General features: G+C 45.9%; 1 protein-coding gene across 2 annotated transcripts in view; it reads left to right on the top strand.

The window, feature by feature from the left end:
• Positions 1 to 14,947, top strand: part of GARS1 (glycyl-tRNA synthetase 1) — a 29,123-nt gene extending 14,176 nt beyond the window's left edge. Inside the window, exons 9-17 of one of the 2 annotated variants that reach the window (XM_075492273.1) lie at positions 1,554 to 1,716; positions 2,604 to 2,768; positions 5,424 to 5,536; positions 6,078 to 6,218; positions 8,080 to 8,165; positions 10,383 to 10,492; positions 12,142 to 12,235; positions 13,151 to 13,341; positions 14,740 to 14,947. In XM_075492273.1, coding sequence (XP_075348388.1) covers positions 1,554 to 1,716; positions 2,604 to 2,768; positions 5,424 to 5,536; positions 6,078 to 6,218; positions 8,080 to 8,165; positions 10,383 to 10,492; positions 12,142 to 12,235; positions 13,151 to 13,341; positions 14,740 to 14,865 — 1,189 coding nt within the window. In that variant the 3' untranslated portion in view covers positions 14,866 to 14,947. Of the gene's footprint in view, positions 1 to 1,553; positions 1,717 to 2,603; positions 2,769 to 5,423; positions 5,537 to 6,073; positions 6,219 to 8,079; positions 8,166 to 10,382; positions 10,493 to 12,141; positions 12,236 to 13,150; positions 13,342 to 14,739 lie in introns of both variants that reach the window. The other variant, XM_075492275.1, reaches the window with a different exon arrangement.
• Positions 14,948 to 24,838: the final 9,891 nt, after the last annotated feature.

The following is a 24,838-nucleotide window of genomic DNA, read 5'->3' as shown; positions in this document are numbered from 1 at the left end:
AGTGTTTGCACATGATTGTTTCACACTAGTGCTTTCTTCCAGAGTACTCCTGTTAATGTGTCTAGTGAGTCTCGGGGTTCACAGGCAAAGAACTCAGTTAAGGTTTTCACTACAGAATTCTGTCTAAGCCTGGCTGGTGAGAAGTAGGATCTAGGAAATAGCTGTTGTATTAGAAACACCTAGATTAAACTCAGCTTTACTAACAACATTTGACTTCCATCGTAGTCTAAACAAATCATATTAAAGGTAGCTGTATTCTCTACAGGACATGCAGCTTTGCTTGTTTAATTATGTTCATGTGATTTACTTGAAAACTGAAACCTGGAATCAAACTGTGATTGACCTTGCAGCAGTATTTCCTTGTCTCAGTTCTGCAGATTCTCAGTTCTGCAGATTCTCAGTTCTGCAGATTCTCAGTTCTGCAGATTCTCAGTTCTGCAACTTAGTACAGAGAGAAAGTTGGGACATAAGGTGACTTGGGACATGTGTTGTGTCCCAAGGTCAGTCAAGCAGGATAGCTCAGGGTTATTGAGAATTACTTTCAAAGATTTCTGTCTCAGGATAAAAGTGATTATTGCATTTCATTAAGGATCATACCTCTATTTTAACTGAACTATTCTGAACAGAAGTCTCTTCCCTCTAATTTGGAACAAGAGCTCCCATGCATGGTCAGTGTGGATCTGTCATGCACGCAGGCAGTATGTGTTGTAAACTTGGTAATTGATTAATATGGTGCCATAAATGTCACTGTGAGGCAGTGGTATCGTTAGCACTAAGGGAACTCTTTGGAATTTTCTCAGTCCTCCTGTTCTCTCTTGCACATACGGAAACGAGAACTTTCTCATTGAAATGCATTTTCAGTCAAGTATAAATTATACGCCTGTGGCACATTTATTGGAGACTGTTACTATGCTGTCATAGCAAATTGCATCCTGATGCCTGTGATTTAAGGTTAATGATTACCTGGAGCTTTTTTAAAGGTTCTTGATAATAAGATAATTCAGTGTAAAGTGACTTCAAGCAAGAAGGCTAAGAATCAGTGTATGAGTACAGATGTATTAAAGACAAGTTCTTAAAACAGAATGTACGCCATTGCTGAATGTAGCAGTATCATTATCTTCAAGAAATGTATCACCTCACCTGGCTATTTTGGGCACCTCTAAATATGAGTTAAAGCTACTGAGTTAATCAGTGGATTAGTCTTTAATGACCCTGTAGGAATTATGGGCATCACAGCAGTCTGGAAAAACTCCAGAGAACTTCTGGAAGTGTTTCCAAAGGTGGTATTCTCTGCTCTGAATCACAGTGGTGATGACTATGGCCTGGAGATCCCTAGATGAATTTGTAGAAAGTTTTATTAGGAATTTGAAGATGAAACTAAATCCAGTGTTGAGACTGGTTCATGTTCCAGTCTATACATTGTCTTGGCTTTTGGTTTGCATATGTTTTTAAACTACTGACTTCTTGTGAGAGGCTAAAGCATAATCCTTTATTAAAGGGGCTGGGGCTAACATAAAATATTTAACATACATGGTTGGTTGTGTTTCTTTTAGGGAATTCACCATGGCAGAAATTGAGCACTTTGTGGATCCCAGTGAGAAAAATCATGCCAAGTTTCAGAACGTGGCGGATCTCAACATCCTCCTGTACTCTTCCAAGGCCCAGGTCAGCGGGCAGTCTGCCCATGTAATGCGTCTGGGAGATGCTGTCCAACAGGTAATGTTCCACTTGCAAGCACATGGATCTTGCTCTTTTGACTATTGCTCTCAAGGCTTATTTACAAACTTGTGTTGGTGCTAGCTGGGGTTTGCTACCAGATTTAAGAGTCAGTTCTCTTCAGTGAATCAGTGTGACTGAGATCCAAGCCTGGCCCTTGTTATCAGCAATGAAAGGCTGCAGGGGGTGCTGGGATAGTGATTAGAGGTTAAGCTTCACACTTAGGTAATGAGAGAGGACAGTGAGGAATACTAATATCCACCAAAAGCTCAGCAGTGACTGGGAATCCAATACTCAGCTGCTGGCCCCCATCACTATGTGGCTTGCACGTTGGGGTTTCACTACCTGATTCTCCATGTGTTCCAATTATGAATGAGTAGGTTTACCAACCTTGCTCCCCCACCAAACCCAAAATCAAAAAACACCAAAACACACCCCCCCCCCAACCCCAAACAAAAAACCTCCAAAACCAAAACAACAAAAAAAAACCCCACCACCCTGCTGTTGTATGCAGCTGTGAACTGTAGGGTACAGCTGTTGTGGGGTCCTGAGCCGTAACTGCAATTCCCATGCACTGTTGTAATGCCAGTGACTGCACCGTTGGATACAGCAGGGTATTTTCAAGTAGGTGATCTTTAGAGACAGTTAGTGATGAGCCCTAGAGTAATAATAACTTACTATTTTGTTCAGATGGAGATACTGCCAGTGGCACTAGGTGAATTTGAAAAGATCTAATCATTTCAGGGGAGACATAGTACTTTACAGGCAGCTGCAGGAAGTTCTGTATAACGTGTCAGGTTGTCTGCAGAAGTACAACAAATCATGACTTTGCTTCCTTAGGAATTAATGTCTATTTTCTTTTTTCTTCCTGCTTTTTCCCTTTCCAGGGTGTGATCAATAACTCCGTTCTCGGTTACTTCATTGGCAGAATCTACCTCTTCCTTACAAAGGTCGGTGTATCCCCGGAGAAGCTGCGCTTCCGACAGCATATGGAGAATGAGATGGCTCATTATGCCTGTGACTGCTGGGATGCAGAGTCCAAAACATCGTATGTAAGTGGCAAAGTCAAACAGCAAGGGGCACTCCCTATCAGATCTGTTGATAGTGCAGGAAGGGGCTCCGTTGTATTTCTTGGTGTTTAAAACTAGGCCTATGAGTCTGATGTTTCTGTCCAGCCCCACGTTGGTGTGAACACACTGCAGGGGAAATATTCTGAAGCCAGGACTAAGGGGACAGGTCAGCTCTCTGCAGTGGGCTTGCACAAAGTTTCTGAACTGTTCATGCTTGTTTGTAGGTCCATGCTTCAGACTCCTTTGGTGGAGCCTGAAGTTGCCTGTGGACATTGTGCTGATTGAATTTCATCTGGAATTAAAGGAAAGGTCCTGGTGCTTTCCCAAGGCTATAACCCCTGTAACAGCAGTGGGGAAGAATTTGTTTTGCTGGAGGCGTTATTCCAAGGGAGATTCCTTCCTGCTAGAATGCTTGCTCTTCCTTTCCCAGTTCCAAGCTGTGAGAAATGAGAGTTCACTGCTGCAAGTTCAGACAGCTGGTGCTGGGAGAAAAATTTCCCAAGGATTTTTTATCTTCCCGCTGAGTCGCTAAGAGCTTTTCAGTTCAGGCCTTGTTCGGTGCTTTTTTTTTCTCTTGTATTGTTGGCTGGATTTTGAAAAATGTGTGTCTCTTTTTTTTAGGTAAACCAGCAGTAGATAGTTAGGGACAAGGCTCTTAGACTCATTTTTAGATTCTCTTGGAGAGCTTTCAGCCTCTTCAGTTAAGTCTCAACCAAGTATATCAGTTGGAATGATAGTTTCAAAAGAAACGTAGAAGGAAGCATAGTAACTAGACTGTATTGATTATGATGTCATTCCCCTCTTTAAGGGTACAGAATCTACTTTTTAGGTCGAATCAGTTAAAAAGAAAAATTATTCCATTATTTTTCCCTCATGTGTAGTGAAGCACATGTTCTTCTGCCTGGTTAGCCTTTCCAGGGAGTCTAGGGTATGTGCGGATTCCTGAGAATATGTAGAGAACTCTGTGTGGCCTAGTTCCAGTAAAGGATTGAAAGATTGAAGGGATTTTGCTGCGGTCTATGGGGTTAGCCTGTGACATTGCAGTGACCCTTACATGAGTAGACCCCATCCATGGTCCTGACCAGTTTGATAGCCAAACTGGTAGCGTGCTCAGCCCAGAGGTGTCAACACAGGGAATGGGTCAAGGCTTCAGATAGTTCATACAGCCTTACTTATGGGCAGGGAGAACCTCCTACAACCTAGGGCTGAGGAGGTTGTGTGTGGTTGGTGATTTTTGTCCATGTGGGGTTTTTTGTTTGTTTGATTTGGGTTTTTTTTCTCTCTCTTTTCTTTTAAGGAGCTGAAACAGGCTTATCACAAGTGATGTTTCATTACAGCTAGTTAGAGCAATAGAAGCCAGTAAAATTCCACCAAACTTAAGATGAGGAAAAAAAAAAATTCCTGCAGCTTGGATGAGTGACTTGTCTTCATATAGAAAAGACCTGTAGAAATGATTGAAGGAATGGCTTCCTCTGAATGTAGATAGCTGACTTCCATAAGTTCACAGCCTCTCTTCCCAGCCAGCCCAAAACAGGCTGGACATGTGTGGGTCACACTGTGTAAAAAAGATTAGTAAACTTTGCAAGCCTTGTCATGGATCAGGACAACACTCACAGAGCAGTATGTCCAACAGCCTGACCCAAAGGTGAAGACAGCAATCCCAGGGGCGTGACAGAACCACCTTGTGGGCTAGAATCACACTTTGGTTTGTCACTTAACTCTGACCAAAAATGTTTGTACTGACTTGCAGCGCTCAGTAGTTAAGAAGTTAACTGCACTGAATGGTTTAAAATCCATTCTATAAAGTTATTACATAAACCTTCTGAGAAGTAGCTGTAGTACCCCAATGGTTTAATTTGTGTAAAAAATTCCCCAGGGTGTTCTGGAACACCATGGTTTTTCCAGCACAGGGATTTCTTCTGTTTACATACCTTTCCTGACACCTTGCTATATCACTGCAGACTGGAAAACCATACAGAATCAGGCTGCTTGTATGTCCATGCTGATGTGAACCAGTGAATGCAAAGCAGCTGATACGCCTTTTCTTATATGGGATTGTCTTTTAGAAAATCCAGGTGGTGGTTGTATTTGCTGCAAGTGTTGGAAGGTTTCATCAATTCTGTGTCCGTGAATGGTGTTTTGAGATTCCTCCTTGCCATACATGCTGAAATGTTGAAAGAAGTGCTTCCCTTGCATATCATCTGTGTCTTACTAGCTTGTAAGCCAGGCTTTTGGCCATTCTAATGTGGCTGGTTGCCTGCTGTCTATTCCATGCTTGCGGAGCGGTAAAGCCCCGAAGGCATGATGTCTTCACGTGCCTATAGCATGTGAGTGATAGGACTGTGCTCTGGCCCCAGCCCCAAGCTATTGGCACAGTGCTGTGTTCTGCCAAGCCATGTGGAAAACCTGGCCCTGAACACAGGCACTGATTAGATAACTGATAATTTCCTCTGGAAACAAATGGAATCATTCAAGTGAAGGAGCAACTAGTGAGTGAGGGCTGCTTATTGTAACAGAGCTAATTATGTAGAAAAAACAGTCATGGGAGCAGGGAGGGCTTAAGGGTGAATAAACATATTTGATGGTTAAGTGGACAAAAAAGTGAGTGGGTGAAAGCTTCCACTTTTGTTTTTTCAGGGTTGGATTGAGATCGTTGGCTGTGCTGATCGTTCCTGCTATGACCTCTCCTGCCATGCCCGTGCCACCAAAGTTCCTCTTATAGCTGAGAAGCCTCTCAAAGAACCTATATCCTTTCAGAGGAAACCAGATTGTCTTGATGTGAAAAGTGGTTTGACATGTGAGATGTCTTGGAGAGCTGTGCAGCTCTATTTTAAGTTACATCTGTAAATTTATCAGGGAAACCTAGAGCTTCAGACCAGCATGACTTTGGGAAGTAACCTGCAAAGAATTGAGCATGTGGGTGACTTTACTCAGGTGGGCAAAAGGGATTTACTATTGTGCTTGGGTTTTTTCTAGCTTAATGCTAGGCTCTGTTTTGACAGTGAAGCATGGTTTAAGTGTGAATGTGGGGTTCCTGTCCCACGTTACTCCATATCATTCCATGGTTCTGCTGCTAGCTGTACTTGTGAAAAAAGTTGCATTCTTTCAAAATTTGTGACCTTCTGCCCTTCAGTATTCTTTATGTTGTTCCTTTCCTCTCTTGGAGGGAAGTTCCTTAATCTAGTAGCAGAGGAGATTTCTTTGTGTTGTGTAGCAGTTAGCTTTGACATAACAAAAGAACTAGGCCCTGCTCTCTGTCATCTCAAACTCCTTAACTGCCTCGTACAGAACAGTCAACATTGTTCAGTTTGAGGCAAATAAGGGAGCCATTGGCAAAGCTTATAAGAAGGACGCAAAGGTGGTGATGGAATACCTTTCCATGTGTGATGAGTGTTACATCACTGAGATGGAGCAGCTGCTCAATGAGAAAGGGTGAGCTGGCTGTGTGTGTGTGGTACCCTTGTCTGACACCTCTGATGAGGGTTCCCAAAGTGCTGCTGGGTTAATTTGAGCCACCTGAAACCAGCTTCCTTGTGAGAGTGGGCTGAGTGGATCAGCTGAAATGTTTTAGTGCTGTCCCTTCTGCAAAGTCATTGCTGGTCATCCATCAACATATGTCTTGATATATGCACATAAATGTGTAACCATGGTATTCAAATACTTGTTTATTTGCGTGGGAATGAGCTTCTGGCTTTAGTAGGATCATCCCAGAAGAGAGACACCTCAGTGAAATGGGAAGTGTTTACCAGCTTCCCTGCTCTGGTTTGAGAGTTGACCAGGGCTGGCAGATGGTTTTGAACTTACATGAATCAAATAATTCTGTGAGTGATGGAACAAAATAGTTAAATGAGAACCAAAACTTGTGTGAGTATCCTCCGATGTTTGGTGATATGCTTTAGGACCTGTTACAGCCTTTGACTTATTGGGGCAGCAATTTGTATGTTTTTCCTCGACCTGTCTGTATTCCTAACACATGCAGGAATTGAAAATTTAAGAGATGTCTACAGTTGTCAAATTTGGCTGAAGCAGGCCAACAGCTGTATATGTTATAGGGAGGCTAATGGTGCAATAATAAAAAAATAAACTTTATTTCCTGCTTGAAATGGTACAGGGTGTAGGATCAATGAATACATTCCAGAACGGTAACATTTACATCTTTTTGTTTAATTTGTTTTTCTTCTTCCCCTGAGCTAAGATTTATGTCTTTTACATTTCTATGAATGTGAAAGTGTAGAAAAAAACAGTAGCACTCAAAATGGGGAGAGAAACTATTGCAGAATATGGTGATGTGTACACACATCAAAACCAGAATAAAGTTAACTTAGTTCATCGAGAATACCACTGAAATGACTCAATAGATGAGTCATAAGCAGTATCCTGGGTTTGAATTGATAGTGGACTGCAAATCATGACTGTGTTTAAACTCAGCATCCAGTTTTAGCTGCATTCAGAGCAAAGCCTTTATAAACTTCAGCCCGTTTGGTATTGGGTCCAAATGCAGGTGATAAGTACACACTTTTCTCACACATGTTGGGTTTTGTATTATGCCGATCTGAATGCTTCAGCAAGGAAGGTACCATTGCTGAGTACATGTTGACAGTGTCAGTATGTTAGACCTGCCTTTCATATGACCATGTTTGTATAAATCCATGATGTGAAGCCCTCAGGTTTACAGCAGCAGTTTTCTGTTAGGACGCATAATAATAAAGACCTTTGCTTCCTGTAAGTGGGATAGATCCGTACAGCCAAAGTTCTCCTCGGCAAGGAGTGTGTGCTAGCTGCAAGTTAGCAGGGAGCAAGAGAAAGTGGTTAGAAGACCATATATCAAAAGCTTTAGAAATAAGCAGTAAAATAACTGTGCTATATCCTCCCTTTGTTTGGTATCTGAAAATGCACGGCACCTTCTGACATAACTCAGTTTTCATGAGAAGTCCATGCATTCGACAAAATGTACAGTCTGCAGCAAGTGTCTGTTTTGTGTGCCTCCGTTTTTTTCTTTTGGTGTATATGTTTAATCCTGAGATTCTTCCATTTCCTAATTGAATTGGCTTCAGGCTGTTAACCGCAACTAAGTTCACTGTGATTAGGAAGATGGTTGCTTTTAATGTAGATGTAGTAATTTTATTATTAACGCAAATTTCTTTAATGGGTATGCCACATGTTTCTTTGATCTCTCAGATTTGCCCTGGCTTCTATTGTCCCACTCTTGAAGTCAACCAACTGAGACAATTAAGGAAATAGAACTTGTTTATTTATTGCTGTAGCTTTTAAGTGACTTCTTTTTCCTTTGCAGGGAATTCACTGTTGAAACTGAAGGGAAAACTTTTAAATTAACAAAGGACATGGTTACTGTGAAGAGATTTCAGAAAACATTACACGGTAAATTTATATCTTTGTTGTTTGATCATCAAAAATAAGAGGCATACCAGGATACACTTTGAATGTGAACTTTATTAGTTGCATTGTCCTGTTAGTATTGTACAGTGGCACAGGAAAAATGCCAAATGTTATTTCCTTGAAATTCGACAATTTAAGAGAGTTGGAAAGCTTTCACACAGCAGTGGGATTTCAGTGACCATTGATGCAGGCCTGTCTGCCCACTTCTCGCCTGGTCTGTTCAATAACCCATTTAATAGACTTTGGGTGCTGTATTATATTCATGCTGCTTCAGTTGCATATTCTAGGATTTGTAAGGTCCCACGTGGTGCTAAGAACCAGCTGCTGTAGTGATGGAGGAGCTGGGGAAGGTGCAGCAGCTTTGGGAGCTTTCATCTTCAAGTCCATTGCAGTGCAGCAGATGGGTTGTGGCAGTCTGTTGGTAGGGCTATAGGCAGATCTCTGCTCAGAGCTCCTGTTGTCACTCTGCTGCCTGGAGTCAAGCCTTCTGGTATCTGCCAGCTCGCCAGGCTGCCATGCTCACCAGACTCTTTAAGCTGAAAAGTCCAGTCAGTTCCTCTCATAGTCGATAATCACATCAGCTTTGGTCAGTGACTACATCTCCACAGAGCTTTTGTCCTGATGTTGGAAATGGGCCTAGAAGGTAACTTTCTAAAATGCATGGATTTAGTTCCTCAAAGAAGTCTTGTCTTTCCAGCCAGCTCTGTAAGCGCCTCACCCAAGGTCATTTGGGAAGTCTTTGACAGAGCTGGAGACTGAGGTAGATTTTTCCCCAGTTCATACTGTAACTAGTGGATCATCCTGCCCTAGGTTGGGAACATGATAAATGCTCCTAGGAAGGAGTAGAACAACTTGTAGCATGTGCAGAATATATTTGCTTTTGCAGCTGCTGAGCCTTTGAGATATCCAGGTGTCTTTCACTCAGCATATGCTGCTGCTGTGCCGGGCTTTGCTTTGTCACAACTTCAAAGAAGGAATCAGAGTTGTAACTGTTAGTGATTGTAGTATTGCTGGGGGCCAGCAAGTAAAACCCCAGTTGCTGGTTTTCCTTTAAATTTGTACATTTGGCAGTTTGGCTGCTGTCTGCAAGCTGGAGGCAAAGCTTATGGTTTCCCTCTCTCTTGTCTTGAAAACTGATTGGTCAATGCACAAATAAAACAAGACCATCCTTTTGGAAGGTAAAATCCCACCCTGGGTTAGGTGCTTAACTGAGGAGGATTAGCTCTCTAGGCACATAGAGTGGGAGGCAAGTCAGGGTGCAGTGCTGGAGAGCTGGATCCTACCCTTGATTTTCAAAAGCAGCTGATGCCTATAATTGTTGTTTCTTCTCCAGTTGCTATCTGGGCTTTTTCTAAAAAGCTGCACTGTCTGAGGAGGGCAGCTGTCCACTGAGCTCCTTTCATACACAGAGGGGAGGAGGAAAAAGCCTCTTTGACAGATGTGTGGCAAGACTTGGAGAGAATGACGGGTATAAAATAATGTAGCGCATCACGTCTTATGAGAATTTTTACAAACACTAACTAGTTGATCTTCGTTCTTTCCCACTCTCGTGATACGTTGCAGGGGGATGGAGAATAGGGAGGGTAGCAGCATTGAAGCAGGCAGCTGAATGACTCAAGCATACAGAGGGAGTCTTTGCTGGCATTTGAGTTGGATCTGAAGCAACATGCTTCTCTGTTCAGACTGCTGGATACTGAGGCTGTGTCTGTACATTAAACCAAAGTGGGCCAGGGATTGAGCATTACCCTGCCATCATCCAGGCTGCTTAATTGGTAGCATATTCCCTGGCACAGTTTTGGTCTATGCCAAGTAGCACTCTCCCAGACAATGCCTGGACATAGTTTGTGGCTTGGTGTGGAGCAGGGACTGTTCCCAGTGAACAGTTTGGATGAGGCTTCGCTGTTGTGAAATGGAAGAGGGTTTATCTGCGTAGATGCAAGTTGTGCTGTGCTTTGCTCACAGGGCCGGAGAAGGGGCTCTGACTTGTTATTTACAGCCTAAATGCATTCTGTACATGGACTAAGCCCAAATTTCTACTTCAGGTATTTGTATTTAGAGCAGAAATATTTAACCTTTTATTTCCATGTGCTCAGCTACATGTAATCAGAACTTCTGAGCAGGAAGGCAGCTTTGGTAAACACATCTTTTTTTGTGTATAAATTCTTCTTTAATGATGATGTGGGTTCTTTTGTATTCCAGTGGAAGAAATCATCCCAAATGTGATTGAACCCTCATTTGGTATTGGGAGGATCATGTACACAGTGTTTGAACACACGTTCCACATCCGGGAAGGAGATGAGCAGAGAACGGTGAGCTTTCCTGTGGCTGGGCCTCAACTTAAAACCAGCTGCAAGCATTTGCCTTTCCCTAACATTTAGGGGGAAGGACTAAAATAAGACTGCACAATACACAGCAGAGATGGGAAAACCCAGGTGGGCTGCTGAATTGCTGTTTTTGCCAGCGTACGTGTCGTTTATACATGCGTACTGAGAGCATTCTGGGGCTGTGTGTGCATGAGGCTCTCACTGTATTACTGGCAAGGGGGTGAGAAATTCCTCCTTCTGGATTCACACTTGGCAATGTCCCATCACTCAGAGAAAGGCATCTCTTCAGTGTTTTATTTCCTTTCTCTTTGCTGCTTTTCCTGTAATCGTAGTTCTGTGCAGCAAGGACAAGAGGAAATGGCCTCAAGTTGTGCCGGGGGGGTTTAGATTGAATATTAGGAAAAATTTACTCGCCGAAAGAGTTGTCCACCATTGGAACAGGCTGCCCAGGGAAGTGGTTGAATCACCATCCCTGGAGATATTTAAAAGATGTGTAGATGTGGCGTTTAGAGACACGGTTTAGTGGTAGCCTTGGCAGTGCTAGGTTAACAGTTAGACTTGATGATGTTAAAGGTCTTTTCCAACTTTAATTAAAAAAAACCCACCACAAAAAAAAAAAAAAAGAACAATAGACTAACTCTTTCCTCAGTCCCCCATGAAATTCAGCCTGCTCTGATTCTGGGCATCCCTAAAATCTTGGCCTGAAACTTTGCTGTAGCAGGGGCCAGAGGGAAGTGTGTGTTACGTACAGACTGCCAGCCCGTTCCAGCCAGAGCCCAAACTGTGATGCTCTACACCATTGCTGGTGGCCCATGGGAAGCTGGCTCTAAACTTGAGGCTGGTTCCTGTTCATTGTTTCTGGCTGCTAGACTGTTTATAGAAAAGAAAAATAACAGCGCTCCTTAGTGTCTCTGGTTGCCACAGGATGTGATACAGTTATGAGTGAGGGGAATAGGATTCAGGAGCCCAGAGGTAGGCCACAGTTGACTTTCAATCACAAACTGCTCATGAAGCCTAAAATATTGGACTTATCTTCCTTCTAGTACACATTTACTTTCTATGTAGCCTGGGCTGCTCTGTATTGTGGTACATCTCAGTTGCATTACTTCTGTACCATTACAGGCCTTGCTGATTGCCAGGAAAGATTTCTCCCCACCCCCTTTGGGCACGTTTTTCTTTTCTGAGGGTGCTGTGGAGGGTTCTGAAAACCTTGGAGCTGCATATGCTCCATGTGTGTAGAGTCTCTGTGGGAATCAAACAGGGAGATGATTGTGAGAACTCTTCCCTTTAGTCTGTGCATAAGACTAAATCTCCTGGAAAGACCCCTCTACCCTTCATTTTTCTGTAATTCAAATGAGGTTCACTTTCTTCAGGGAGGGCTCTGCTAGATGTCTTTTGGTGGGAGGTAACGTTTAGCTGTCAGGAGGGAAGGGGGAGTGGAGGACAGCTGGAGAAAATCAGTCTTGCTTCAGCAGTGTGAGGTGGTGCTGCTGGAGCCCTGAATGCTAATGCCTTACAGGCCAGCTACTCCCCTGGAACTGCCTCCAACCTCAATCAGAGCTTATTCTCAGCTCCTAAGAATCCGGCCTAACCATTAAACTTGTATTTATTTGTGCTTTTTCTTTTTTCCTTAGTTCTTCAGCTTCCCAGCTGTTGTAGCACCGTTCAAGTGCTCCGTTCTTCCTCTAAGCCAGAATCAGGAATTCATGCCTTTTGTCAAGGAACTATGTAAGTGTATTAAATGCTGTGTGGCTCCAATGGGGATGTGCACTGGGAAGAAAGGTTTCTTCCTTAGTGCTGTAGGGAGAAAATAGCATTGGGATGACATGGCTCTTACAGATGCAGAGGGAGAGCCATTGAACTAAAACAGCTGAGTTGGTTGGTACCAGTCAGCTTTGGATATCTATCGAACTCTTCAGTCTAGCCTCAAAAAAACCCAACTCCCTGCCCTTCCCTGTGTTGGTTTACAGTGTAAAAGACATTTCTTTTTTTTCCTTCTGTGTCAAAAAGAAATCTTTCCCACTGCTTAGGAGAAGCTGTTGGGAGCCGTGGGTTTTTTTGTTGTTTTTTTTTTTTTTTTTTTTTTTAATAAAGTTCTTTTCTTCACTCTTGTTGGCCAGCTAATTTATTGAATCAGTCCCAGAGCTGCTCAGCCTCCAAGCATTCTGTCAAAATGCCCACTGGTACCATCTAAAAGTGAATATGTGAAAGATAGGAGCATAAGCTGCATGTCAGATGATGCCTTTTGCTGTTGGCATCAGTTCTCCCCATGCTGGACATGCCCCTGCACACATGTAAGGCTGGCATGTTTTTGAGTTGAAGCAGAGTTGTGGGACTGTAATGACAGGTGGAAGAAGTCGGTGACTTTGCTCTTTGGGTGAGAGTCGAGTGATGCAATGTGGAGAGCTGTGAGAGTAGTGATGTACCTGTGGGGTGGATTTGAGCTTGTAGTCTGGGCAGGGACTGGAACGTTGGATCTTCTGTCAAAATAAAAATGAGGGTCTCTGATGCTGCTTGAGACCAGGACGCATGGTGCCTTACTTCAGGTAGTGCCATGAGGATGTGGGAGGCCACTGCTAGGATGATGTTGCCTTCTGAGCATGTAATGAGTCCTGGTGATCCCCCCTTCTCTGCTTCTTGCAGCTGAAGCACTCACCAGGAATGGCATCTCTCACAAGGTGGATGATTCCTCTGGATCCATCGGCCGCCGCTACGCCAGGACTGACGAGATTGGCGTGGCCTTCGGGATCACGATTGACTTTGACACCGTTAACCGGACGCCTCACACTGCCACCCTGAGAGACCGTGACTCAATGCGCCAGATCCGAGCCGAGGTAAAGGGCAGGCAGACGGGTTTGGCTGCTGACAGAGCCAAGTCTGTTTCTTATGGGCTAGGTGAGAGCGTTAGCTGCTATTTCTGATCCAGCAATGACTCTGGTCTATGCGAGAGCTGCCTCCAGCTCTCGTAGGCAATTTAGCTATTCTGAGAAATCCCCAGGGAAGAGATACTGGTCAAGCAGAAGGTGTCGGCCGTGTTGCTAAAATGAGGAGAGGCTTTTGTTCTCCTGCGATGCAGAGGTGCTGATCTTACTTGAAAGCCATGCCTTGCACTGATTGCACTGCTCTTTAGAGTGCCTCTTTCCGAGTGAAGGCTGCTGAGTAAATGCATTTGCTGGGTTGTGTCTGGCTTTCAAAAGCAGGGCTCCTCTGAATCCACAGGCACCAAAAGGCAGAAGATCTTTGCCTACTACAGGCTGGCTGGCAGAACACAGCACAGACGCAACTCCTCAAAGCTTGCTTCTTGCTGGTGTTGCCTGTGCAGCACCAGTGAAGCTGGTGAACCATTGCCCAAAAGCCACACCTGCCCTAAGCATGCTCTGCTAGTACAGCCATAATACAGAGACTGGAATAGCAAATCTCCCCATGGTGGTCTCATCACCTGTGAGCAAAACCTGCTCAGAGCTGTGGACATGCAGTCTCGGCACCTCTGTCGTGCCCTTCTTTCCCTGGGCCCCGCCAGGAACACAGTTTGGCTCCTGTAGGAGGAGGAGTTAGTGCTGATCTGCAAGGCTGAGTTCTAGCTCTGCTCTGTACTGCTTGGGGCTGCTGAGCTGGCTGTGGGTTTGGTTCAGTGTAACAGGCAGTGCCAGCTCCTCAGGGCACCCGTCTGTCTCTGTATCACCTGGATCACCTCTCACTGCTGAACAGCAGAGACAGGACTTTGTTACCCTTCAGTTTCTGCAAATTTTCTAGTTTCTGTAGCTGATCCTTTGCATCATGACAGTATGCTATGAAGGAGCAAAGAAAAGGCAATTCTTTTTGCCTTTCTTTTTGCCTTTAAAAGGCAGCTTCTTTTATGCTGGTCTTACAGTAAATAGGGCCTGGCTAAATCCTGGCTTACAACATCTTTTTGGATGTGTGTATTTTCTTTCCCTTCCAAAACTGTAACATAACACTACCAGGGATGAACCTTGCTGTGGTCCACCACAGTGACAGTTGCATTTCACTCATGGGTCACCCTGAATAACTGAACAGTCTGCCGAGATGACAGATTGTGATTTAAGAAGTCCTCCTAGTTAATGGTTTTTCTCCCCCAAAATGATCTTGCAGGAAGATATCTTACACCTGTTCTGTTGCTGATGTAAAAATTAGCCATGTTCCCCAAGTATCCAACAGAGCAACTTGATTCTGATGGCTTCGTGTTTCATATGTCTTTGTGACTTTGCCTGCAGATCTCTGAACTTCCTGCCATCATTCGTGACCTGGCGAACGGTTATCTAACTTGGGCCGACGTTGAGGCAAGGTATCCACAATTTGAGGGACAAGAGACTGGCAAAAAGGACACAATAGAGGAATAAAGAAAAGGACCTGAAGTAAAATCCCATCAAATGTCCACTTTTTACTGTTCATGTTAATATGAAATAAACTTATCATGTATTATTCAAAGCTGCATTGTTTGTGCACACAGGGACTACTTGGTTTTTTTTCCTCAATTGCTGCCCAAATTTAACTTTAAAAACTAAAACAATTGCAGTCCAAGTTAAAGGTGTTATGAATAAAACCGCCATTATATATGCCTGCTTCTCTGTGTTCGTGCAGCCTTGTACTTTCTTCAGAAATGTCTTTTCTTCCCCCCTGCCCCTTGCTTATGGCTGTGTGTCTTACAGGTTTATTACAGCCCCTCAAGAAGTTAGGGACCGTACATCCTTTCATCTGGGTTCAGATCACCGCAGACTCTTGTGGAAGACGGTTGTAGTTCCTTGGCCTCATGTTTATGAAGGGATGATCAAGGGGTCAGTCTTCCTTTCACCATTGCACAGTGCTTCAAGCAGCTACCTTAAGAGATGGGTTCAGTGCTTTCTTTTGGCTGCAGGTGTTTAATACCTGTTTCTGCAGAATTAGGAGCATTTGCATGCAGCAGAATAGGGAGGCGGTGGAAAATCCTGTTCCAGTTCTTGCTCTTGCTTGGCATGGTTGGTTTGCTTGGCTGCTGGAGTGAGCAGCTAGGAGCGTGGAGAGCAGGAGTGCTGGCAGGGTTGCTTTTTCATTAAATGTTTTCTGGCAGCACGGACTGAAACCAGAGATTGCCCTAAGCAGGTGGGAAAAGAGCCAGGTACCCTTTGACTTCCTCAGGCACTGGAGAAGTTCAAACCCATGTGCTGACACTGTCTTACTGCAGCCAGAGGTGGGAATGGCACCTTAGTGTTTGGGGAGCACTAAGCCCTGCCTGACCCAGACCAGTTAAGAGAGGCCTCACACCTACTTGTGTTTCAGGCTCTCATCCTACTGAGAAGTGGAGAGGCAAGGTCTTGTCTCCTTCTATGTCATTTCTTCTCAGCCTACTCACATGTCCTCTAGGCCTTGGAGAGGGCTCTGGTACTGCCATCACAGAGATTTCTATGCCTAGGCTAGAACCCCCTCCTTCAGAGCGTGGGGGAGCATCCTCCTCCAAGCTTTTGCTTGGGTTTAAAACACTCATTTAAAGACGGGTTACAAAAAATGAACTGTAGCACTGTGGTGGATGTGGGTGACTGGAGATCTGCTAGGGCAGGTGATGTCCTGGGCTGGCAGAGCAGGCACCGTGCAGCTTAGAGGAGCCCTAGTAGCAGACATGGCTTTCAGCTGTGACCTCTCCCTGCCATATGCCAGCAGCTGGCTCCCAGTAGTGACTTGTACAGGGCTCAATTTCTGTTTCTGCCACTGCCATGTGGCTGCAGGGGAGTCTTTTACATGTCTGCAAGAGCTCTCCTTAAAATATGACTGAGCAGACAATGCTGCACATGAAATCAAATGATGACCTGAGTGTTGCGTTAAGAGTTACTGTTGTGTAGGAGTTTGAGGAGTGGCTGGGGGGGGGAACTCTCCCGTTGAGTCACGAGGTTCAGACAGGACCCCCTTGCTTTCTAAAGTGCTTCTCAGAGAGGAGTCTAGGTGCGGCTACGTCCAGTCCTAGTCTCAGACTTGGTCAACGGTTATTTTCTAAGGACTGTGCATGCAGCCATTCATCAGAGTAAAGACGACAGCATTAATTTAAACGCGCTGCACCCCCAGTCTAGTCGTGTTGCATGAACTATTACGGCCACATTAATAAAGAGTGCAGTTTATTAGAGCAACAGATACACAGATTTTTTGGATTACCGGTGATGAATTTACTGTCTGCAAAGCACGTGCACGTACCAAGAGTATGAGTGACACTGCTGGCTATAAACGCGTTAAAGATGATAAAGCAACTCTAGGGAGATTTCTAAGTTTCCCAGGGACGCACTTGGTATAACCAAGTGTTCGAATCTTACCCAAAGGCGTCCCGATGGGGGGGAAGAGAGGCTCAGCCCGTCGACTGATCCCAGAGGTCAGAGTGGTACGCGATGGTGTCTTCCCTAACATTCTCTTTCTTTTAAGCCATTTTATACTATCTTTCACCTTTCGGGTGGAGCTTGAGTGACTCTAGTCATACATCTTTGTTTAGGATTGGTGTAAAGTTTTCTCGCTTCGCTTTTAAAGGTATAGGCTAGGAAAAATTCAAAGCGCAAGCTCAGTGAGGGGTGGTCGCACCTTGGAGGCGGGTAGCTTTTGGGATGGAGGTGTGTTTTGGTATTATAATGATGTTATAATGAGCAAAGTTCATCAAAGGACAGCATTTTGTCAGAAATATGACAGACTGTTGGCCCAGGATAGCAAATGTGCAGCTTACTGGTCACACACAATACCTTTGAGTTCCCATTTAATTGCAGAGCCTGGCCGCAGCATCTCCACACCGCTCCCCCCTCCGAACGGTACCTTCTTAGAGCCAGTACACCGAGCTCCCCTGGCGTCACCGACGTCTAAGGTTACAGGCCTAGGGAACTTCCATGGAATGGCCTTGCATGTCAGCCGCATTCCACCCGGGAATCTTCTTCAATGCTGTACCTTACCTAAAAGTGTGAATATAAGTTTAATTTCTAAGTCACCTCCAGCAATTGTCCCACACCTGAGAGCTTTAGCCAAAAGAATAACTAATAATAAATTCCTGTGAATCACAGAGCCTTGGATATGCACCTATTGGTCACCAACACAAGTCAGCTAACTGGTGACATCAAGACTGGAGGCAGCCTGGGCTGCAGTGATCATGCGCTGGTGGAGTTCGCAGTCCTGAGGGATATGGGTCAGGCAGAGAGTAAAGCCAGGACCCTGAATTTTAGGAAAGCAAACTTCCAGCTCTTCAAGGAGTTAGTCAATAGGACCCCCTAGGAAACTGCCCTCAGGGACAAGGGATCAGAACAGAGCTGGCAGATCTGTAAGGACGCTTTCCATAGAGCCCAAGAGCTCTTGATCCCCAGGTGTAAGAAATCAGGAAAGGAAGGCAAGGGACTGGCATGGCTGAGTCAAGACCTGCTGGTCAAACTAAAGGGCAAGAAGGAAATGCAGAGGCAGTGGAAGCAGGGACAGGTATCCTGGGAAGAGTACAGGGATGCTGCCGGGTTGTGTAGGGATGGGGTCAGGAAGGCCAAGGCGCAGATGGAGCTGAACTTGGCAAGGGATGCAAAGAATAATAATAAGGGCTTCTACAGGTATGTCAGCCAGAAAAGGAAAGCCAAAGAAAGCATACCCACCGTGATGAGCAAGACTGGCAAACTGGTAACAATGGACGAGGAGAAGGCTGAGGTACTCAGCAACTTCTTTGCCTCAGTCTTCACTGGCAACCTCTCTTCCCACACCTCTGGAGTGGATGTGCCGCAAGACAGGGACTGGGGGAGCAAAGTCCCTCCCACTGTAAGAGAAGATCAGGTTCGTGACCACCTGAGGAACCTGAACATACATAAGCCTATGGGACCTGACGAGATGCATCCCAGAGTCCTGAGGGAACTGGCTGATGTGGTTGCCAAGCCACTCTCCATGATATTTGAAAAGTCATGGCAGTCAGGTGCAGTCCCTGGTGACTGGAAAAAGGGAAACATCGCACCCATTTTCAAAAAGGGTAGAAAGACCCTGGGAACTACCGACCTGTCAGCCTTACCGCTGTGCCTGGGAAGATCATGGAACAGATCCTCCTAGAAGCTCTGCTAAGGCACATGGAGGACAGGGAGGTGACTCGAGACAGCCAGCATGGCTTCACCAAGGGCAAGTCCTGCCTGACCAACCTAGTGGCCTTCCATGATGGAGTGACTACATCAATGTACAAGGGAAAAGCTATGGATGTTGTCTCTCTGGACTTCTGTAAGGCCTTCGATACGGTCCCCCACAACATCCTCCTCTCTCAATTGGAGAGATACGGATTTGATGGGTGGACTGTTCGGTGGATGAGGAATTGGTTGGATGGTCACATCCAGAGGGTAGTGGTCAAGGGCTCAATGTCCAGATGGAGACTGGTGACAAGTGGTGTCCCTCAGGGGCCTGTACTGGGACCAGTACTGTTTAGTATCTTCATCAATGACATAGGCAGTGGGATCGAGTGCACCCTCAGCAAGTCTGCAGATGACACCAAGCTGAGTGGTGCGGTTGACATGCCTGAGGGATGGGATGCCATGCAGGGGGACCTGGACAAGCTGGAGAAGTGGGCCCATGTGAACCTCATGAGGTTCAACAAGGCCAAGTGCAGGGTCCTGCACCTGGGTCAGGGCAACCCCCCAGCATCAATACAGGCTGGGGGATGAAGGGATTGAGAGCAGCCCTGCCAAGAAGGACTTGGGGATACTGGTGGATGAAAAGCTGGGCATGAGCCAACAATGTGCGCTCGCAGCCCAGAAGGCCAACCATATCCTGGGCTGCATCAAAAGAAGCGTGGCCAGCAGGTCAAGGGAGGTGATTCTGCCCCTCCGCTCTGATGAGACCCCACCTGGAATATTGCATCCAGCTCTGGAGCCCTCAGCACAGGAAAGACATGGACCTGTTGGAGCAGGTCCAGAGGAGGGCCACAAAAAAGATCAGAGGGCTGGAGCACCTCTCCTATGAAGAAAAGCTGAGAGAGTTGGGGTTGTTCAGCCTGGAGAAGAGAAGCCTCTGGGGAGACCTTATTGCAGCCTTTCAGTCCTTAAAGGGGGCTCATAAGAAAGATGGGGACAGACTTTTTAGCAGGGCCTGTTGCGATAGGACGAGGGATAACGGTTTTAAAGTAAAAAAGGGGGGATTCAGACTGGATATAAGGAAGAAATTTTTTACGCTGAGGGTGGTGAGGCACTGGCACAGGTTGCCCAGAGAGGTGGTAGATGCCCCATCCCTGGAAACATTCAAGGTCAGGTTGGACGGGGCTCTGAGCAACCTGCTCTGGTTGAAGATGTCCCTGCTCATTGCACGGGGGTTGGACTAGATGACCTGTAAAGGTCCCTTCTAACCCAAACCATTCTATGATTTTATATAAAATAAATTGGATGCTCTTGAGAGGCTTTGATCTGATGCTCTAAAAAATTCCCAAAATTCCCAGTGGGGAGAAGCAAAGTTGGTGTTTCAATGGGAAGAACCTGAGCAGTGTTGCAGGTTGCAATTTACCTGCCTGCCGTTGCCCGTCTGTCGCTGATAACTAAATCTGAGGCCTGATCCCCACCTTTCTTCAGCCCTGGCATAAATAAGACATCTGCCACTGTTGGCTCTGTCAGCCGCAGGTGCGTAAACCTCTTCTAAGAAGCTTTAGCTGCATTAGAGCCTTGCCTAAGGAGGTCTGATACTCAGCAAGGAAAGGCTTTAAAAAAAGGAATGCAGAAGAGGATGCTCGAAAACATCAATTGATTCATGTGACTGGAAGCTGCTTTCTCTGCGCTAGCGGCTGATACCTTTTCCAGATTGGCAGGCAAACAGTAATTAGTGAACGTTTCTGAGTAATTTCGTTTAGTTTTAGCTAAACTTTTGCAGAAGCAGATGGATCGGGGGCATTGGAGAGGGAGGGGCAGACACAGGCAGGGAGGGTGGTGGTTTCACCATGCCCATAAATCACTATGCTGCTGATTTTGTTTTGCTTTGCTGGGCTTGGTTGTATGAATTCATCCTGGTGGTGACAGCAGGCATGTGGTCACTGCTTGCAATCCTCTTTTTCCTCCTCAAACGGCATCCTTGAGTTAAACTGGCAGTTTTATGGGTCTGCCTTGTGCCTGAAAGGGGCTAATGGAAAGAGGTGCCTGGCCTGAAGCAGGGCGGAGGCACCGGGGTGTTTCTTCGACCTGGGGCTGCTCCAAGTGCCTGCAGCGTGTAAGCCGTGGAGACGTGCACCTGTGGATCCCTGCTAGCAGGCTTTCTTAGCCTCAGTTTCCCCTGTGCTGGGGCAAGCGAGGGTCATCATCTTTGGCAAATGCTCCAAGACACACAGAGCTAATGTAATAAATTAAGCCTGGTTATTAATTTGAGTGAAACATGGGGTAGACAAGCCAAGGCGCCCGCCTGCCAGGCACTGTACAAACCCAGCCAGCAGCCCGTGGGCAGGGAGAGGTGTACAGAAGGGCAGGCAGGGCTTTCCAAAGCGATTAGTGCTTTGGGGTGTCCCCGTTTTGGAGGATCCAAGTGGACCCTGAAATGACTTGGGTTTTGGGCTGCATCGAGGGACCTGCCTGCCTCCAGGCAGGTGTCAGACCTGGTCACTCCCAGCCGCTCCCGTTGCCCACCGTTGCCTTTTGAGCAATGGCTGGAAACTCAGGTCAGCTCCTCTTTGTCCATCTCCCTGCTGCTCTCCATGCTTGAAAAAGGTAATTAAACACCTCCACAGTGCCAGCAAACACAGCAGCACCATTTCCTTAATGTAAGAACAGATAAAAGTTTGCAGCCATGAGTGGGAAACCATCACCAGGGAACTAATCAGTAAATTGTGTCTCAACTTCACTGCTTGGCCTTCAAAGGGCAGTGTTAGCCCAGGATGCAGGTGAACCCTGCACATGGTTTGTAGTTAAAAACCTTGTTATTTAAAATACAAACAAGCCCTGGAACCAGCTGCACTATGGTAAATCCGTTCAAGGGGGGCTTGACCAACGCTAGCCACAAGCGAGGTGCTCCTGCTGTTGCAGAGGGCAAGGGATGAGGATGATTTTGGAGGAGGTGCAACCTGGAGCCCAGCCAGATGGATGCTGATGGTGGCTGCCCCGGCTCTGCCTGGCGTCCCTGCGCAGCTGAGCTGCTCACCCCCTTCTTAGCTCACAGCCCGTGTCGCTGTGAGATGTAGCCAGCTGAACACGCGTGTTCTTGTCCTGACCAATATACACATGATTTGCAAGAAGGTGCTTGCTCACCTGTGTGGCAAACAAACAAATAAAAAAGCTGGGATGTGTCTGAGGACATACTTAATTAAAAATTAGGACGGTGCAGATTTTCTCTGCTGCTCCAGCAATGCAAAGCAGCAATTTGGCAGGCTTTACTGTGCCGATTCCTGGCTGCTGGGAGCTGCACCCATCAGCTAGTGGGTACCAAATAACCGGGTGTTGTGATTTTGACCAACACCTGATCATGCAACGATCTTCAAACTCCTTCAAAGGGAACTGCAAAAAATAGCTCAGAAGAGACTGTCTGGTGCCACTGCGCTTAAATTCGCGCCGGAGGGCTTTGCCCTCTGCTTGCCGATGCTCAGGCACCGAGGAGCTGAGGCGAGCCGAGCAGGGTGCACCCTTCAGCCAACAGCACCCGCTTCCCAGAAGAGGGTGCTGTCAGGCAGAAAATAGCAAGCGCAAGGAAGGTATTTAGACACTGAAACTGTTATGTTTTATTTTTAACTCTTCTGGGTGTTTCAGTGGTGCTGCAGCCCTGGACCTCCGGCACTGCGTTGCTCTAATGCTGTTGTTAGTTCAGTGGCTGAAAATGCTGTTGCAGCCTGGATTTTGATGCAAGTGAGGCAACAGTCGTAAGAAAGTCTTAGAAATGTAGTTCATAGTCATTCATCTTCAGGACAGTGCATAGCTGGGGTGTAAGAGTGAAGTTTGGATCCCCCTGCCATGAGCTTATGGAGTTGGGGGGATCCATCTGATGAAATGCAATTATTTGCAGCACGGATGGTTGTAGCCTCCCAGGCAGCCTCCGTGGATTTGTCTCAGGATTTGTCTCAGTCTTAAGTAGGCATTGCTAACAGGCGTCATGAAACCGCTGGTTTTGCTCCGCTGACGGAGGTGGACGCCAGGGAGGGGGAGTATGGCCAACGCCTGAAGGCAGTGGTGTGAACCTTGCCTAGCCTGCGCGTTGCAAAAATCCCCCTCATAAAAACCAAAGCTGAAGGTGACAGGCTTGTCCTAACAAAGACAGATCCAACAGATGTACTTTGGAAATTCAGCTTAAACCTTTTTGATTCCTATCTTTGCTGTGACCTGCAATTCACCTTCTGCGCCAGATAGGCAGAGTTTAGTATTTATAAGTGGGGGCTGCTGAACCTCAATCTAACTCCACGTCGCTCTGCCACACTCATTTCCATGTTCCTATCCGAGCTGATCATGTAACACTCTGCTTGCTGCTGTAATCTGCAGCTATCTCCCCTGCAAGGGGATGGGAGAACATTGCTCATTCATTTCATAAAGCTATGAAAAATGAAAAGCACTGGCAAAGCCCATTGGTCCTTTCTAAGTAATATCTCGGCTTGCATCGCTGGGACTCTAGCTCTGGATTTAGACAGCGTTTAAAGTCATCCCCGCTTTTAGGAAGTGTGTGAAGAAGGGCAGTGCGAAAGAAAGGTTCATTTTCTCTTCTGCTACAAGAAGTGGTGAATACTCAATAAAATTGGCAGGTGATGGTTTTGAAATAGGTACTTGGAGGAAAGATCACTGTGTATTTGTGCGGCTCTTCCTCTCTTTTCTTTGCATCTTCTGGTGGCTCTTGGATGGTTTGTGAAGACTGGGAGATACAGAAGGCACCAGAGGCGTAATCAGTTCTTTTCCCAGCAGTCAACCCACACAAGCTAAATCCATCTATGCCAACCTTTAACTGATACAGTGCTAAGAGCAGCGTTTAAGCCAACTGATCTGTAATTGGGTTAAACAGGCACAGCCCCTACGTCTTCATTTATAAATTGATGAGACATGCAGCTGCTTTGCCGCAAGAAAAGCAAGAAACCCTCAGCACCTATTCCCAAAAAGCCAAAGCAAAGAAAGCTTGTCAGGGACTTTCCTTTTTTGGTTTTCATTCTGGGAAGAGAGCAAAGCTCTGCTCTTTCTTCAAAGGCTTCACGTTAGTGAAAGGGGTATTTATATGAGACGTGTTGTTACAGCAACTGAACAGGAGCACGAGAATAAGGATTCCCGATCCTCTCCCAGGTAAATAATTCCATTATTTCTGAGCTTTGTTCTCCTCCAGTGTTAGGCAGCAATAGCAGTAGTGTCTGGAAAGTGCCTTTAGGGCCGGTTATACTGGTGGATATTTGCTACCCTCCCACTAACCCCAGCAGGTCCTGGCTGAGGTCCCACACCGGTTTGCGCTCATCCAGCAGGCGATTCCCTATTGCGTCGTTCCCAGAAGACGTAAAAAATGAGCAGAGGTCTCATTCCTCCCTTTGCTAACTGTCCCCCCCTCTGATCATGAGCCCCTTGGTGATTTTCCAAATCCCACAACCCCGTTCGCAAAAATACAATGATGAAAAGCCCACAATTGAATTTTCTGACTCTTGGGGGAAATCAGATATGAAATAATAAATATATATTATATCCTCCAGGCAAAATCCTTCTGGTCACTAATACCTACAGATTAATTGTACTAATCCAGTGTGATCAAGGGGAGATGGTTGGCTACTTGGCACTATTTTGGTCCCTCGCTTATGAAACTCCATCTCCGTGTTTGAAAGAAAAGTCTTTACATAACCGTAATCACTCAGATAAGAAAAGGACTAAACTGTCCCAAAACATTTTATCTTCTGCACAGATGCTGCCTATGAATTTTGACTTGATTAAATAACATGGCAACATAATATTTTCTTCTGAATAACAAATGCCCCTCTGTAGGAGGGAAGGAGCAAGTCTGCTCTCTCGACCGGCTGTTTGGTGCAAACAGAAATGGGGGTTGGAGGATCTGCCAATTCACCTGCTCAGTGAGAGTTGCTCGGAAAATAGCTAAGGGACGCTGGAAAGAAACATCCCGTTGTGTCACCAAATGGCTTGTGACACACGTCGGGCTCAGAGAAGGTCCCCAAACATGTAGCCCAGGTGCCATCACAAACCACAAAGCAAAATTAAGGTCTGGGGCAAACCACGGGGAGGGACCAGGATTGCCTGGGGACCAGCATCTTAGCTGAATGCACCAGCAGGGGATTTGTTAAAAAAAAGTAGTTTGTATCTTTTCCACTGTGTCTACTTCCCGCTTCTTAAAAAAGAGTCTTCTCATGTCCTAGGAAGCATGGCACTGGGCTGGCATGGAGAATAGTGGTTTTAGGATGCTCATGATGCAAGGTGTGAACCTGAGCAAGAGAGG

This window comes from Mycteria americana, chromosome 2 (assembly GCF_035582795.1).
Source record: "Mycteria americana isolate JAX WOST 10 ecotype Jacksonville Zoo and Gardens chromosome 2, USCA_MyAme_1.0, whole genome shotgun sequence".
Lineage (NCBI taxonomy): Eukaryota > Metazoa > Chordata > Aves > Ciconiiformes > Ciconiidae > Mycteria > Mycteria americana.
This window is presented reverse-complemented; position numbering and strand designations above follow the sequence as displayed.